We start from the raw sequence: 14,187 nt of genomic DNA on the forward strand, positions 1-14,187 counted from the left end.
GATTCTGTTATTGCTTTACAGTGTGAAATTTCTTGCGGTGGTGAAAGATAAACCCCGTAATAATACACTCACCCAGATAATAACATGCTTTTATGTTGGCCTGAAATCAAGTGGGATATGTTTTGGCCGGAGCTTTAGAACACGCGTGGACAAACACCTCGGTCAAGAGCGTTTAATGTAAACAAGCGGATCATTACACTACGCTGCGTCTGTGGAAATTTCCACTTTGATGACGCTGCAGCAGCGCGTCCCAACATTTCACAAAACACCCCTTGGCCCACATCAGTTTGCAGGACACGCCTAAAAGCGAACCCACTTCTTTCCATAGTTGCTATTGGCTACTACGAAGGTGTGTCATTCAACCTGACGTCAGACGCTCTATATATATCAAGACGCGCCTCGGTAATAAAAGCTCATAACACATTGCAAACGCTTAAAAGAAATTACGCTTTTTATGGTAGGCGGCAGAGATTTTTTTTGATTTTATGACTGAATTAAGAGGAGATCTCTTCGTATTCGTTGTCAGAGTCACAGTCTCATAAATATTCAGTAGATTGACGAGTCATAAAGACCGCCTCTCCTGCACCAACGACACATTCAGCATCCTCCGGCGCAACATCTCACTGAGCTTTCGTCAGACTCCGAGTCGGTTTCATTGTGACCGGGGCGACTTTTATTTTCCGAGAATGGCTTTGAGAGGAGCACTTTCCCGTCTTTCCCACTCTTCCCGTCATTTCAACCATACTTGCCAGCAAAGCAGAGCTCAATCGGTGGCCGTGCTTGGCGCTCCGTTTTCAAAAGGACAAGTAAGATATTGAGGGTTTTTTTTAATATTATCATTAATTTTAAAGAGCCTATCATCTTTAACAGTTTAATAATTCCCATGTTTCCTTCCCTACAGAAAAAGAGAGGTGTGGAGCATGGCCCTAAAGTCATCAGGGATGCGGGGCTCATGGAGAGGCTTTCAAATTTTGGTAAGTGACGAACGAGCGGATAATCTTGGAGCTGCCGGTGGTGCTGCGTTATGTAACTTGTCGGTGGGTGTAACCAGCTTAACCCGGCAGACTTTTAGACAGACATAGCTTCAGCGCTCGGTCGTCAGTCAGTCTGTTACATCATCGGGAGACAGTAAATATAAACAAATGATATGTAACCTTGGAGAGAGATTTGGCGCACATGTTTCGGAGAACAAAGTGATTTACGCGCGAGTCCAGTTTGAGGCTTTTGTCATTAGTTTTACAGGATAAAACGTCGTGTAATAAAATAGGATGTAAAGCTAGACTTATTTATAAGCTCCCGAACGTATATTTGTGCATGTTTAATGCCATATTAAAGCCAAAGAGAGAAACCTCGAACATCCTCTCCGATGTTTGATGTTAATCCTCGTCGAAATGTTATTGTATAATGGCTACAAACTCATGCATAGGACGGAAAGACGAGACAATACAGGAGGACATTGTGATAGCTGTCAACATGGCACGCCGGCGTCTCGCTCTTCTCGTGGGAAATTACACGTATTGCTCAGTCATTCTTGCCCCCAACCCCCAACCGCCATTCTTGCATATGCTCGTAAGAGCCCAGAATGAAGATGACGGTGTTATTTCCATTATGTCGTCACTGCAGTGACAGACACTTTTACTTTTTATGTGGTCCAAATGAAAACTCCCACGCAGTCCGGTGTGAAAAGAAGTGGTACCTTTAACGTGAAAGGCACAGCAGGTGAAAAGAACCCCCTCTGTGCGCATGTCAGCGAGGTGCCATTGTGATTGAAATTCCACTCCAAAGGGGAGGGAATGACCAACAGGAAAGGATTCATGAATAAAGCGAGGAGGGCCTGCCAGTTCTTAACAGGCCATGATAAGGTCACAGCTATCCCAGGGTACTTAAAGTCTATCTGTGATCCAGACATAGTTAAGTACCTTTGGAGTGATAAGGTTAATGTAGATTAATATTGTGCATGGAACAAACACAATGTAAATCATGATGGCCTGCATTAGTTATTGTAGTAAAGGTAGTTCAAATTAATCTGTTTTATGCTTAATAAATATACTGAAAATGTCCAAAGTAATGTCTTGAAATTTCGCCCAAAAAGTAAAATGAAATGTAAATCTGCTGTCGTGATACTTCTTAGCTCACCAGAATCCCCATTTGCACCACAAACCGCTCCTGCCTCTATAAATATAACAGAAAAACCAATGAAGGTGTGTGACAATGGCAGCTTAATGCAGGCCTTTAGGTAGTAACTTCCTAACTTCCCTTACCTAACTACCCAGGTAATCCAGTTTGTTCTGTTCCACACATCAGCTCATCAGTCGTAAACATGTTGTGCAAAAGGAAGAGCGCTCCCTTTGTGTTACACATACATTATACAGTGCGTCACTGGCTTACTTTCATTTTTCTGTATGGCCACTAAGTGGATCTGCACAATTACATATGACCATATTCTCCAAAATACCATAAACTGTATCAAATGAGTGTATCTCTCTCTCTCTCTCTCTCTCTATACATATATATATATATATATATATATATATATAAACTCATCAGTTTGTTCTTACTTTGCTGAATCTCAAAGAGACTGTTGTAAGTTTTATAGTAAGTTTTTATAGTAACAACCTTGGTATTTATCACAAGGTGGTTTATAAAAAGTAAAATAAAACCTGAAAATATCTAATCTAATGTAAAATGTTGGCCAGGAATCAATTCCCTGGTGGCCAAATTGGCAGCAATGAAATGAGATCTAGCTGCTATGTCACTAACAGAGGACACATGAAACCAAACACTAAGAGAACTAGCTGCCATGTACTCTTACATCTTCACACTCTCTAGGTTTCCTGTCAATTTGTACAAATTGTTTAAATTAAAAATATATAGATATAATCAAACCAGTAATCACTGGCATTTACAAACATTTAACATGCCTTTACATATGAATAATAGCACTAGTAATCTTGCATTTAAAATTTAAAAGCTCGTCCCTTTGACAAACTTATGAATTGTCTTGCAAGAGATGCTCACTGTTGCATCAAACAAGGGCTATTCCTGTCCTGTCTACGAATGGTCATGAACCGCATTGGTCACCCTTGGATCAGCAGAGTAATACTACACTACCATCAAGGCTCATATAGCTGGATGAACCCTAATATGGTGAAACACTTCACTTGTTTACTTCGCAGTCTATATCTAAACTTTTAAATCTTCTGCAACCACGTAGTATAAGGCAAACTACAGTCACTGAAACCTGACCCGATGTGGGAAACGAGACTAACGGAAAGTGCTCCGTCACTAGTTCCACTGGCATTGAATGACTCAAACCCATGAGAGTGCAAGGTCAGACAAACGCATGTTAAGTCACGGGAGCTACGGATTATGTAGACTGCCTAACTGACACCTGCACATGCCACGTGTGCTAATTACAAATCCTCAGGTTGTTTGAAACCGTCAGGTTACCAGTTCCTTTGTTCAGATTTCCTGAGAAAATAGTGTACTCCTGTTCAATGCATCATTGTAAACTGCAGCAAGTGTGACACAGCGCAAAGTAGTTTAAATGTATGGATGTTTGTTGTTGTGTTTTTAGACTTTTCTGTCCATGACTTTGGGGATCTCAACTTCCAACATCTGGAGGAGGATGAGCCCTACATGGATGTAAAGTTCCCTCGGACTGTGGGTGCAGCAAATAAAAAGCTGTCTGCAGCAGTGAGGAATGCTGTCAGTGCTGGCCACACTCTTCTTATGCTGGGAGGTGATCACAGGTAGGAACAGAAAATATTGGCAATACTACAAGATAGCCTACTCTGTACAACAAGTCCAGTGTTTGTATTAATATTATGAATACATTGCACAGATATCTTTAAAGCTGCTCTACATCTGTTATAGCCTTGCTATTGGATCAGTGAGCGGCCATGCCCAGCATAGTCCTGACCTGTGCCTTATCTGGGTTGATGCTCATGCAGATATCAATACCCCTATGACCTCCCCTTCAGGAAACCTCCATGGCCAACCTGTGGCATTCATGCTCAAAGAGCTGCAAGACAAGGTGAGGAAAAACATTCAGCTTCAGTAAAGATATATTAAAAAACTACTTACAAAAGGGATTCTGTTAATTTTTAAAAAAAAAAGTATTATTGCTTTTTTTAGTATCCTGTATGACATATTAAACAACCTCTTTTCACTCACCAGATGCCAGATATCCCTGGGTTCTCCTGGACTAAGCCATTTCTCAGCTCAAGAGACCTGGTGTACATTGGACTGCGGGATGTTGACCCTGGGGAGTAGTAAGTACTTACATTTAAAACGTTTTAGTATACGAAACTGGGGTGCACTCTGAAACATAGTTCTTGATGTATTTTTAAATTGTGCATTGCAGCCAATTCCTCAAGAGCCTTGGTATCCAGTATTTCACCATGAGAGATATCGACAGACTAGGCATCCAAAGGGTCATGGAAGTCACTTTTGACCATCTTCTGGCAAGGTATTATTAATAGATTGTGATTATAATAGATTTTAAAATTTTAACACTTCAAATGTTCTTAATTTTTAAATTTTTAATTTATACAAAAAACAGTTATAGATGTTTGAACTGAGATGTTTAATTTTATTACCATCCTGACAGAAAACAACGACCAATACACTTGAGCTTTGACATCGATGCATTCGACCCGTCTCTGGCTCCCGCCACAGGAACACCAGTAAATGGAGGTCTGACCTACAGAGAGGGAATCTACATCGCAGAGGAAATTCATAACACAGGTACAGATCACTACAGTTATGGCTTTCATTTCCTTTGGTCTTTTCTAGATTTCTTAAAGGTCTTTGACTGTCTGGCTTTCGAATCTAACTTGTCATCATCTTGGTGTGCAGGTCTGCTGTCAGTCATGGACATGGTAGAAGTAAATCCTGACCTTGGGGCAAGTCCTGAAGCTGTGGAGGCTACTGCCACGTTAGCAGTTGATGTCATTGCATCATCATTGGGACAGACGAGAGAAGGCGCTCACACATCCATGGACGAAATTACCCCTGGGAAAAACGACACAGAGCTTCGCCTCTAAGGGCATGAAGCAAAGCTATGGACTTCAACACTGTCATCCCTGACCATTCCACAGATTTAAATACAAGACTGCAAAGACTATATCTATTTGAAAGGTGACAGTTTAAAGCTTTTTTTTCCTGTTTTTTTGCTGCTTGGTCTTTCACTTTGAAAGCTAAATTATGTCGGGATTCATGAAACTACAAAAGGGCTTTGCATAATCTTTCTTCATATTGATAATGCTGAGAAAAGCCTTTGACAGAATTTAGACACCAATACAGCTATTGGGATACAGCAATACTAACTTATTTTATTATTATTATTATTATTATGTGTAATAACTTGTCTGGCTATCTCTGATAGCGCCCTGCAAACCTCCAATAAGTGGCTAAGAAATGATGGGTGGATGGTTAATCTTAGGTGTGCGTTGCCACAGCTGCCAAGTATCTATCATGTTTGGTTTATGAGAGAATCAGCTTACATCAGCGGTACAAAAAGTATTATGTACGACTGAAGTTCACAGTCTACTTTGGACTGTTTTGTGACTGTGCCAGTTAGTTAAAACTAGAAGTATGCTATCACTTCTGTGATAGTTGTAGTTACTGTATTTTCTTTAGAGTTTACTTTTGTATTTTTACTGTGAGTCAATACATGGACTACAGTCATTTGTGCACCACTATTTCAGCATCCCTGGAAAAAGTAATAACTATTTGTATCATTATGCGTGAACTAAAGTATGGCGTGTTATCTATGTTTAGTTTAATGTGGCTACTGAATGACTATTGTCCTTGTAACAAAGAGCTTCTATTTTGGTCTTCCTTTAATATGATTAAAATTTTTTGTTTGTTTGTACATTTGTCTTATCTCCTCATTATTTTGTGATCAGAGTAATATATTGCTTTAATTGATGAATGCACTAAATGAAGAACCAAAGAATAACCTTGAGGATGAACATGAATGCCTACCACATTTCACGTTAATTAACCTAAAAGTTGCTGAAATATCACTAAACTCCACAAATATGAACCTCGTGGTTACTCTTCTATGGTGTACATTGGACTGCAAGAGCAGTCAACATGCCCCAGTGTGTGAAATAGAATGATTAAATAGAAATCATTACATTTCCCCATAAAATAGAAAGATTTCTGTTTGGAAGCTGGGGATTTACCAAAGATATTAGTCATATTATGGAAATGAATCATAATTTGAAAACTTTTTTATTTAACTGAATATATTGAAAATGGAAAAAAAAAACTATTTATAACATTCTGAAACTGAGAAATGTTTTTGTTTCTTTAAAAAACAGTTACAGTCATTTTAAACCTCATGCCAGCAACAGGTTTCAGAAATGGTTGAAGAGAGAAACAAGACTAGAAAAGCTATTTAATTCTTTAAAAAATAGCACAGGAACAATCAAAACATAGAATTTTTCGGGTAAGACCTTTTGTATTTCAGCAAGACCATACCCAAACACACTCTGTATGTATGACAGTAACATATGTATCCATACCTACTCGAAACTGCTAAACCGGCCAGCCTGCAATTCAAATATGTCACACTGAAAATATTTGCCAGCAGCATGTTTCGTTGTTGGAAACATGTGAGCATGTAAAAAAATGGAAAAGTTATCTGAGTATCATTTTTTAACTAAATCACTGCATTCTGTTTGCACTTGTATTTTATACAGTGTCCTGGCTTTTTATTGAAAGAGATTTATTTTAAATTAGGTTATAAAACCCTAGAATGTTCCCTTTGTGCTTAAGAAGATGGAAAGGATTTAAAGAAATTCAAAGGTAATATTTTAACACATTAAAATTATATTTCCTTCTTTCTACAATGTCCCTGTCATACATAACCAGGTCACCAAACTTGTTTGTATACTCTAGAACACACCAGGTGGGCATGATGGAATAGAAAAACATTGCAGCAGGTGTACCGTTTCCCTTAACACCACTGGAAATCACCATATGGTCAGTTATTTGAGAATAAACTCTATGGTAACAGGTGCTGTTTACCCTTTATTACCTGATCAGGGCTTCCACCGAGTATTATTCTTAACTGTTTGGCTTCCTTCCTTAAAAATATCAGATGCAAACTGAGGTTAAAGATCAACTTTAATGTTGTGAAAGAAATCAAATCCGAAACCAAAAACCTATTTATAACAGTGATTTTTGAATTGTACAGTAATTTTACATGAACTGTATTAAGACATTGCATTAATTTATTTCACTGATATATCTGATTTAAAACTTAAGTCTTTTTTTAAGCACACAACCACTTAAACACAGAAAAGAAATTATTTTGTTAGGTGCTTTTTCATCACATTGTAAAAGATATTCACACATCAGCAGTTGAATTTGAGCAGTTTTGTAACCCAATCTGAGAGTTATAGCTTTCTAGAACTGTCAGTCACATTTCACAAGTGCTTTCACCCAGAGAGACATGTGGGCTCAATTAGCTTGTTTTCTGACTCAGCTAAGATGCTACAAAGAATCATCCATGGGATCCGTAACAGCCAGCAGACAAGTCCAGATCATCATCCTGCAGGACATCAATGGCATCAAGTGACAGTGCAAATCTTAGTTCAAAGAGCTTCTGTAGGTTTGGTCCATTAGCAAGTTGGCAAATTGCCATTCACATCAAATAATGGACAGAATCCCCTGTCAGAGTTCAGGCCTTCATTGCCATCACAGACACAGATAGCTGAAAACAGCAGGACAGTGTTATTATTGCTACTGGATAGTCAGTAGAGACAGATAGAGTCTGAGTTTGCCCTGGATCCACAACTTAAACGTAAGTCTGCTCATTTTCGGAAAAACTTCAGGTAAATCACAGCACCCAGAATGGCCAGTTCCATTAAAATGATGATGCCCAGTAGCAACTTGTTTGTCACCAGCCTGTAAGACAGAAAAGAAGCAACAATAAGATGCTTACACTGTGCAAATGTTCCAAGAACATTTAAAAGAGACCCCAATCATCAGGATCATGAGACGCACACAAATAATATTTAATTTGCATAAAAAAAAAACAAAGGAACTACTGTGGTGTAAGACGTCTTGTAGGGTGCACTTACCGCCTTGACATGGCACGAAGAATTTTTCTACTACGACTCAGGTTCTCTCCAGTATTCGCAAGCTACAAAAACAACAAAACAGAAGAGTTTTAACAAACCCACTAATCTCAGATCATATCGTCATCATACAGTATTGTGCCAAAGTCTTGAGCCACTATTCGTTTCTTTATAGTTTGGTAGAAAGGAAGGAAATATATGCATCGATTTATTGAAACATGCAAACATGCATGAAAATACAGCACATAAGGTAAAAACAGAGTTTTTAAAATCCTAATGAGCTTGGAAGTTAATATTTAAAGTTTTAGTTACGTTATAATTTTTAAGGACTGCACAGGATAGTGAGATATGTCAAGCTGACAGCTAGTAGCTCTTTGGAAATCACATTTTTAGTGCAAAAATACTATTTTATGCCTGTTGAACTGTGTTATATTTGGCATTTTTCATATTTAACTAAAAAATTAGAAACTAATAATGTGTTTACGTGATAAGTTGTCTGTCACGTGTAGACACAACAATACTGGTTCATCATTTGATTTAGGTGCCTTTTTAAGCTTAAACGATTCATAGGTCAGTGACATATAGACATCACAGGTGGCTAAAGACTTTTGCACAGCACAGTACAAGAATACAAGCGTAATAATGATTCTCAGCTCACTCTGTTTTTGGTTCGATCCAGCTGTTCCCTCTGTTCTCCCAACTCCTCGATGATATCTGTGCCAATTTGCTCCGTCTCAGCAGCGATGCGCTGGCTGCGCTCAATACTCTGGCTGGCGTTATTTAGAGCATCCGTACCCTGAAGAAGCAACGCTCTCTGGGACTGCAGGTGTGTCTGCAAAGACGGGGAAAAGCGACAAATGAAACCAAGTTTAAGCAGATTTATTCTGGAAATACACTTACATAGACATTTTGCTATCATGACAACTTCTACAATTCCAATGCATGGTTATATAATATCGACAAGGATCACTAGGAACTAGGGTTGACATTTTTCTCAGTCTAATACAGTCTGGATCTGTAAGTGCTGCTGAAAAATAAGACCTAATAAGTTCAGAAGATTTCGTGTCAAATTGATGAAGATGTTTTCTTGATTTGTGCGTCTCCTATTTGCATTTTTTCTTATGTTACAGCACACTGATATTCTTCAGCAAAAAGAGGAAGAAAAAAAATACACACCCAGAAAAAGTCTTACCCTACAAATGCAGTTTGACATAGCAGCAGCATCATAAAATAATGTTTTGTGCATCGAAACAGATGCGTGACAGGGCCTGTCACACATCTGCAACAGCAAACCCAAGCACCCCAAAGCCCCTAACTCACACTGTGCTGATTTTGTGAAGAGTAGATGCCATGATTTCCTGGCACTGTGTTGTACGAGGAGCCAAAGCCAGGTGCTGAGTTTTTCATGTCCCTCTGAAGCTTGCCGAGGTCTCGCCGGTACATACGCAGTTTTGTGCTCATTGAATTTCGATAGGACGGAGGGGCAACGCGCAGCTCCTCTTCCATTCCTTGTAACTGGAGAAAGACAATAAAATATTATTGTTTGAGAAAAAGACAAAAAAGGATCTTACTCCATAGAAACAAGCATATATCATCAATTTATTTACTAGTTTAGGCTTAACCTCCGTAAGTCAGAACATTGTCCATTGGTATCATTTAAGTATAAGAAAAAGAATAAGAATATGAAACCTTGGATAACTAAGGGTCTTGCAAATGCGTGTAAAAAGAAAAATAATTTATATAGGGATTATATAACACAGAGAACTAAGAATGCGGAAATGAAATATAAAGTTTATAAAAATAAGTTGGTATTAATATTGAGGAAAGCCATGAAAGACTACTATAATAAACTTTTTCAGGAAAACAAGAATAATATTAAGGGCATTTGGAATATTTTTAAGGAGGTATTGGGTAACAAGAACACACCCTTAGATCGGCCTAATTATTTTATTAAGAATAATCAAGTTGTCGAAGACAAGACTGAAGTAGTAAACGAATTCAATTCCTTTTTTGTAAATGTTGGATCCACTTTAGCAAATTTAATTAGAAAAAATGACAACCCAGAATATGAGGAAGCCTGGAAAGGAGAAAATAGAATGGTTAATTCTATATTCTTGGCTGATACTACCATAAAAGAAATAGTAGCAATTGTAGAAAATTGTAAAAATAAAAAATCTACTGACTGTGATGGTATAGACATGGTTGTAATTAAAAAGACTTTAGATTGTATAAGTATTCCTCTTTGCTATATTTTTAATCTTTTGTTACAATCAGGAGTATTTCCTGATCGAATGAAAGTGGCAAAAGTGATACCCTTATATAAAGCAGGAGATAAGCATAGTTTTAACAATTATAGGCCAGTGTCTCTTTTGTCACAGTTTTCAAAAGTGCTTGAAAAACTTTTTGCGCAAAGACTTGATAGTTTTATTGAAAAATATCAACTAATAAATGAAAATCAATTTGGATTTCGTGAAAATAGATCAACGGCATTAGCATTGTTGACTTTCATTGACGATATTTCATCTGCAACCAATAATAATAAATATACAGTTGGGGTATTTGTTGATTTAAAAAAAGCTTTTGATACGTTACAACATTCTATTTTGATTTCTAAATTGTATAATTATGGTGTGAGAGGAGTGGCATTGAATTGGTTAAGGAGTTATTTAGAAAATAGGTCGCAATATGTACATTATCTCAGTAACACCTCTGAAAGATTGAAGATTGTATGTGGCGTTCCTCAAGGTTCTATTTTGGGACCTAAACTTTTTAATTTATATATTAATGATATCTGTGACGTATCAAAAAGGTTAAATTCTATTTTATTTGCAGATGACACAAATTTTTATTGCTCTGGAGAGAATTTGAAAGATTTGGTTGAAATTATGACTTCTGAGATGTTAAGATTAAAAATATGGTTTGATGTAAATAAATTATCTTTGAATCTGACAAAAACGAAATTCATGATATTTGGCAATCGTGTAAAGGAGGATGAAGTCATTATGTCCATTGATGGAAAATTGATTGAAAGAGTTACTGAATTTCGTTTTTTGGGTGTAATAGTAGATGAAAATTTGACATGGAAATCACATATTGAGTATATTAGAAAGAAGATGGTTAAAAACATTTATATTTTGGGAAATGTAAGAGATTTATTAGACTATAAAACAATGCGCATTTTATATTTTTCATTGTTTTTCTCATATTTTAGTTACTGTATTGAAGTCTGGGGGAATACATATGAGAATACTATAAAACCTCTAAACTTATTACAGAAGAAAGTGATACGAATGATTCATAATGTGAAATATAGAGAACATACAAATAAATTATTTATAAAATCGAAATTATTAAAATCAGGAGATTTAGTGAAATTACGGACACTATTAATTATGTTTAAGGCTAAAAATAATATTTTGCCCTTTAAGTTACAAAGAGTATTTTTATTGTGTTCAGGGGGAGAAGATAGCAGAAGGAAATTTTATTTTAAGCATCAGTTAGCTAGGACTACACAAAGATTAATGAGTCCAACGGTTAGGGGTATACGACTGTGGAACTCTCTTCATTATAATTTAAAGAATTGTATAAATTTACATTGTTTTAAAAAGTGTTACATGCTTAAAACGATAACTCAATATGAAGAATGTGAATGAAACTGGAGTTCATTGAAAAAGGATCCATTATAATTTTTTGTTTTATTTATTTAAATTTTATTTTTCTCCTTGTTACTATGTGGAGTGGTATATTCTGATTGTAAATTTGTATATTCTGATTGTAAATTTGTTGTTTGGTTTGGGTTAGGACCGGAGATAAATGTTAATGTTAGTTTGTTCCCTGATTTTTGGTGCCCACTTGTAATATAAGTTGGATTGTAGATAGGGGGCAGGGTTTAATAAGAATATTTTCTTCTTCCTGCTCCTTTTCACACATGGTTGTAGTGCTTTATTGATAGAAAGTGTGGTTGGTTTGTTTGAACTGTTGTACCAAGTGTGAAATAAATAAATAAATGAAATGAAATGAAATTTCAGCGCCGTTTGAATTCATGCACAGTTGGGGCATGAAAAAATGGGGCATACTTAGAATACTAAAGAGAGCTGTTAACTAAATTTAGTTCTTTTATTATTAAGTTCTTTAATTAAGTTCTTTTATTTCGGTTTTATTCTTATACACTTGATGGCCAACATATTAGAAACACCCCTCAGATTTTAATAATATAGGTAATAAGGTCGGAATCCTGGAGGAAAAAAACAAAAAACAAAATATGTATAAGTAAATATCCAACGCTCATGTAACCGCATCATTGTCATGTCACTCATTGTCTCGTCCTTTTCCAGGTTAAACAGGTGTTGGTAATAGGTTTGCACATATGTTGTGGGACACAATTTGCAGTGGATAATTCTTAAATAACTACTTAAAATATATTGATGTTAAAAGATGGAATAACAATTATAAAAGGTTTGTGTCAACAAAATGAAAAAAATAAAAGTTGATTTTTTTTTTAACTTCACTGTTTAACTTGAAATGCACTGTGGTTACCAAAAAGACTGGACAAGAGAAAAATGCCTTTTGGGGGGTAAAATGTACACTAGGTTTCCATTTTGTGTTATTTGCACAACAAACGCATGTATTATTTTGATAATTCACTATTTCTCTGGTGGTAAATTTCTTTAAAAGTTAATTTCAACCTCAATTTAAGAAAAAAAAGTGCATTTACATGAAAAAGACATAGCTAGTAGTCAAGTGAACTTTAGCTAGCTGTAATGGGGGAAAAGATAAACAGCTCACCACTTCTTCAGCCTCCCCATGTCTCTCATCGAAGGTCCTCACCAGCCTCTTCCTCTCCTCTGCAGGAGTGACAGTACAAGTGTTACTTAAAAAGCACATAACTTATATTCTAAGGCGTAGTTATTTTGCTAATCTCGGCTTTATGAGCAAGTATTTACCTCCGTGAGATTTCTGAGCCTTGTCTGGCATCAGCTTCAGCTCCTCGTACAACGATCGGTACATTTCGTGCAACTTCTCGAATTCCTCCGACGACATTTTGCGTGTCGTTTAAATATCCTTTCTTGTGAAATTATTTTTGTCTTTTATTGTAAAATACAACACTTTTTATGATCACAAGTTAAGGTATGTAGTTTTGCTAAGACGATAATCAGATCCTCGGGATTCTTCCGGGTGGTTTTCTTCCGGGTGGTTTTCGACCGACCGTCGTAACTCCGGAACAAAACGCAAACGTAAAAAATTTAATTATTTTTACTAGATATGAAATTGAAAAAATATTTTAAAAAACACAATTATGTAGGAATTTAAGACAAAATAGCGAAATGTTGTGAAAAGCGTGTTTTAAAATCACCTGGATAATTATTTAATGATTATTTCATTCCGGCGCTACAGCGACAACGTTAATAGGGCTTTCTGGGAAATGTAGTTTTTAAACCGAGCTACTTGGGAAATGTTTGCGTTTATTCTGTTAATTAAAACTACATGGATTCAGAGTTCCCCTCGTTGAAGATGGAGGAATTTCCTCATAGTAAGTGTCTATAACAAATTTTAAAGTACAGATCTATTTTGAATGTATAAATAGCCTGTCTAGCTAAATAAATGGGTGATTAATCATTGATTACTGTTTCAGAGAGCAGGGGGAGAGTATTATTTCGGGTTTATTGTTTTGTTTTGTTTTTATCTAAGCCATCAAAACATCACTGTCAAAATAATTAAAATGTATCTTATTGAAAGTTAAAATGGCACATTATGAACCTTCGGGATTAATTCTATATGTGTATAACAAATACAACTGTTTAACACTGCCCTCACTACTATGTCATAAAAACATCCTCATAAAGGTTTACAAGATGGTAGAGGCACCCGCTATGGGGAATGGTTTGGAGACAGTCCTGCGAGGTCTGCGAGGCAGGAGGAAAAAAGAATGACCACAGAACAGGTTCATGCAGAGGGCTGGTGTGACAGAAGAGGAACAGGGAATAGGGTGAGATGGTGGCAGATGATCCACTCTGGTGATCCTTAAAGGGAGGAGCAGAGTGAAAAATAAGATTGATTTATTTATATATTTTTTATTTATATATTTATCAAT

The 14,187-nt window shown here is 36.5% G+C and overlaps 2 protein-coding genes across 2 annotated transcripts; one reads left to right on the top strand and one right to left on the bottom strand.

The window, feature by feature from the left end:
- Positions 1 to 418: 418 nt before the first annotated feature.
- Positions 419 to 5,878, top strand: arg2 (arginase 2). The gene is made up of 8 exons (XM_063498875.1): positions 419 to 806; positions 902 to 974; positions 3,578 to 3,752; positions 3,877 to 4,036; positions 4,180 to 4,274; positions 4,367 to 4,471; positions 4,613 to 4,749; positions 4,861 to 5,878. The coding sequence occupies exons 1-8, from the start codon at positions 687 to 689 to the stop codon at positions 5,046 to 5,048; spliced, it is 1,053 nt and encodes a 350-aa protein (XP_063354945.1). The 5' UTR covers positions 419 to 686; the 3' UTR covers positions 5,049 to 5,878.
- A 444-nt stretch (positions 5,879 to 6,322) lies between these two features.
- vti1b (vesicle transport through interaction with t-SNAREs 1B) lies at positions 6,323 to 13,275 on the bottom strand. The gene is made up of 6 exons (XM_063498279.1): positions 13,040 to 13,275; positions 12,882 to 12,940; positions 9,417 to 9,611; positions 8,755 to 8,928; positions 8,100 to 8,161; positions 6,323 to 7,923 (listed from the first exon to the last, which is right to left on the bottom strand). Exons 1-6 carry the CDS (start codon positions 13,134 to 13,136, stop codon positions 7,830 to 7,832), a joined length of 681 nt encoding a protein of 226 aa, XP_063354349.1. The 5' UTR covers positions 13,137 to 13,275; the 3' UTR covers positions 6,323 to 7,829.
- Between the last annotated feature and the right edge of the window lie 912 nt (positions 13,276 to 14,187).

Source organism: Pelmatolapia mariae, linkage group LG16_19, assembly GCF_036321145.2.
Source record: "Pelmatolapia mariae isolate MD_Pm_ZW linkage group LG16_19, Pm_UMD_F_2, whole genome shotgun sequence".
Classification (NCBI taxonomy): Eukaryota; Metazoa; Chordata; class Actinopteri; order Cichliformes; family Cichlidae; genus Pelmatolapia; species Pelmatolapia mariae.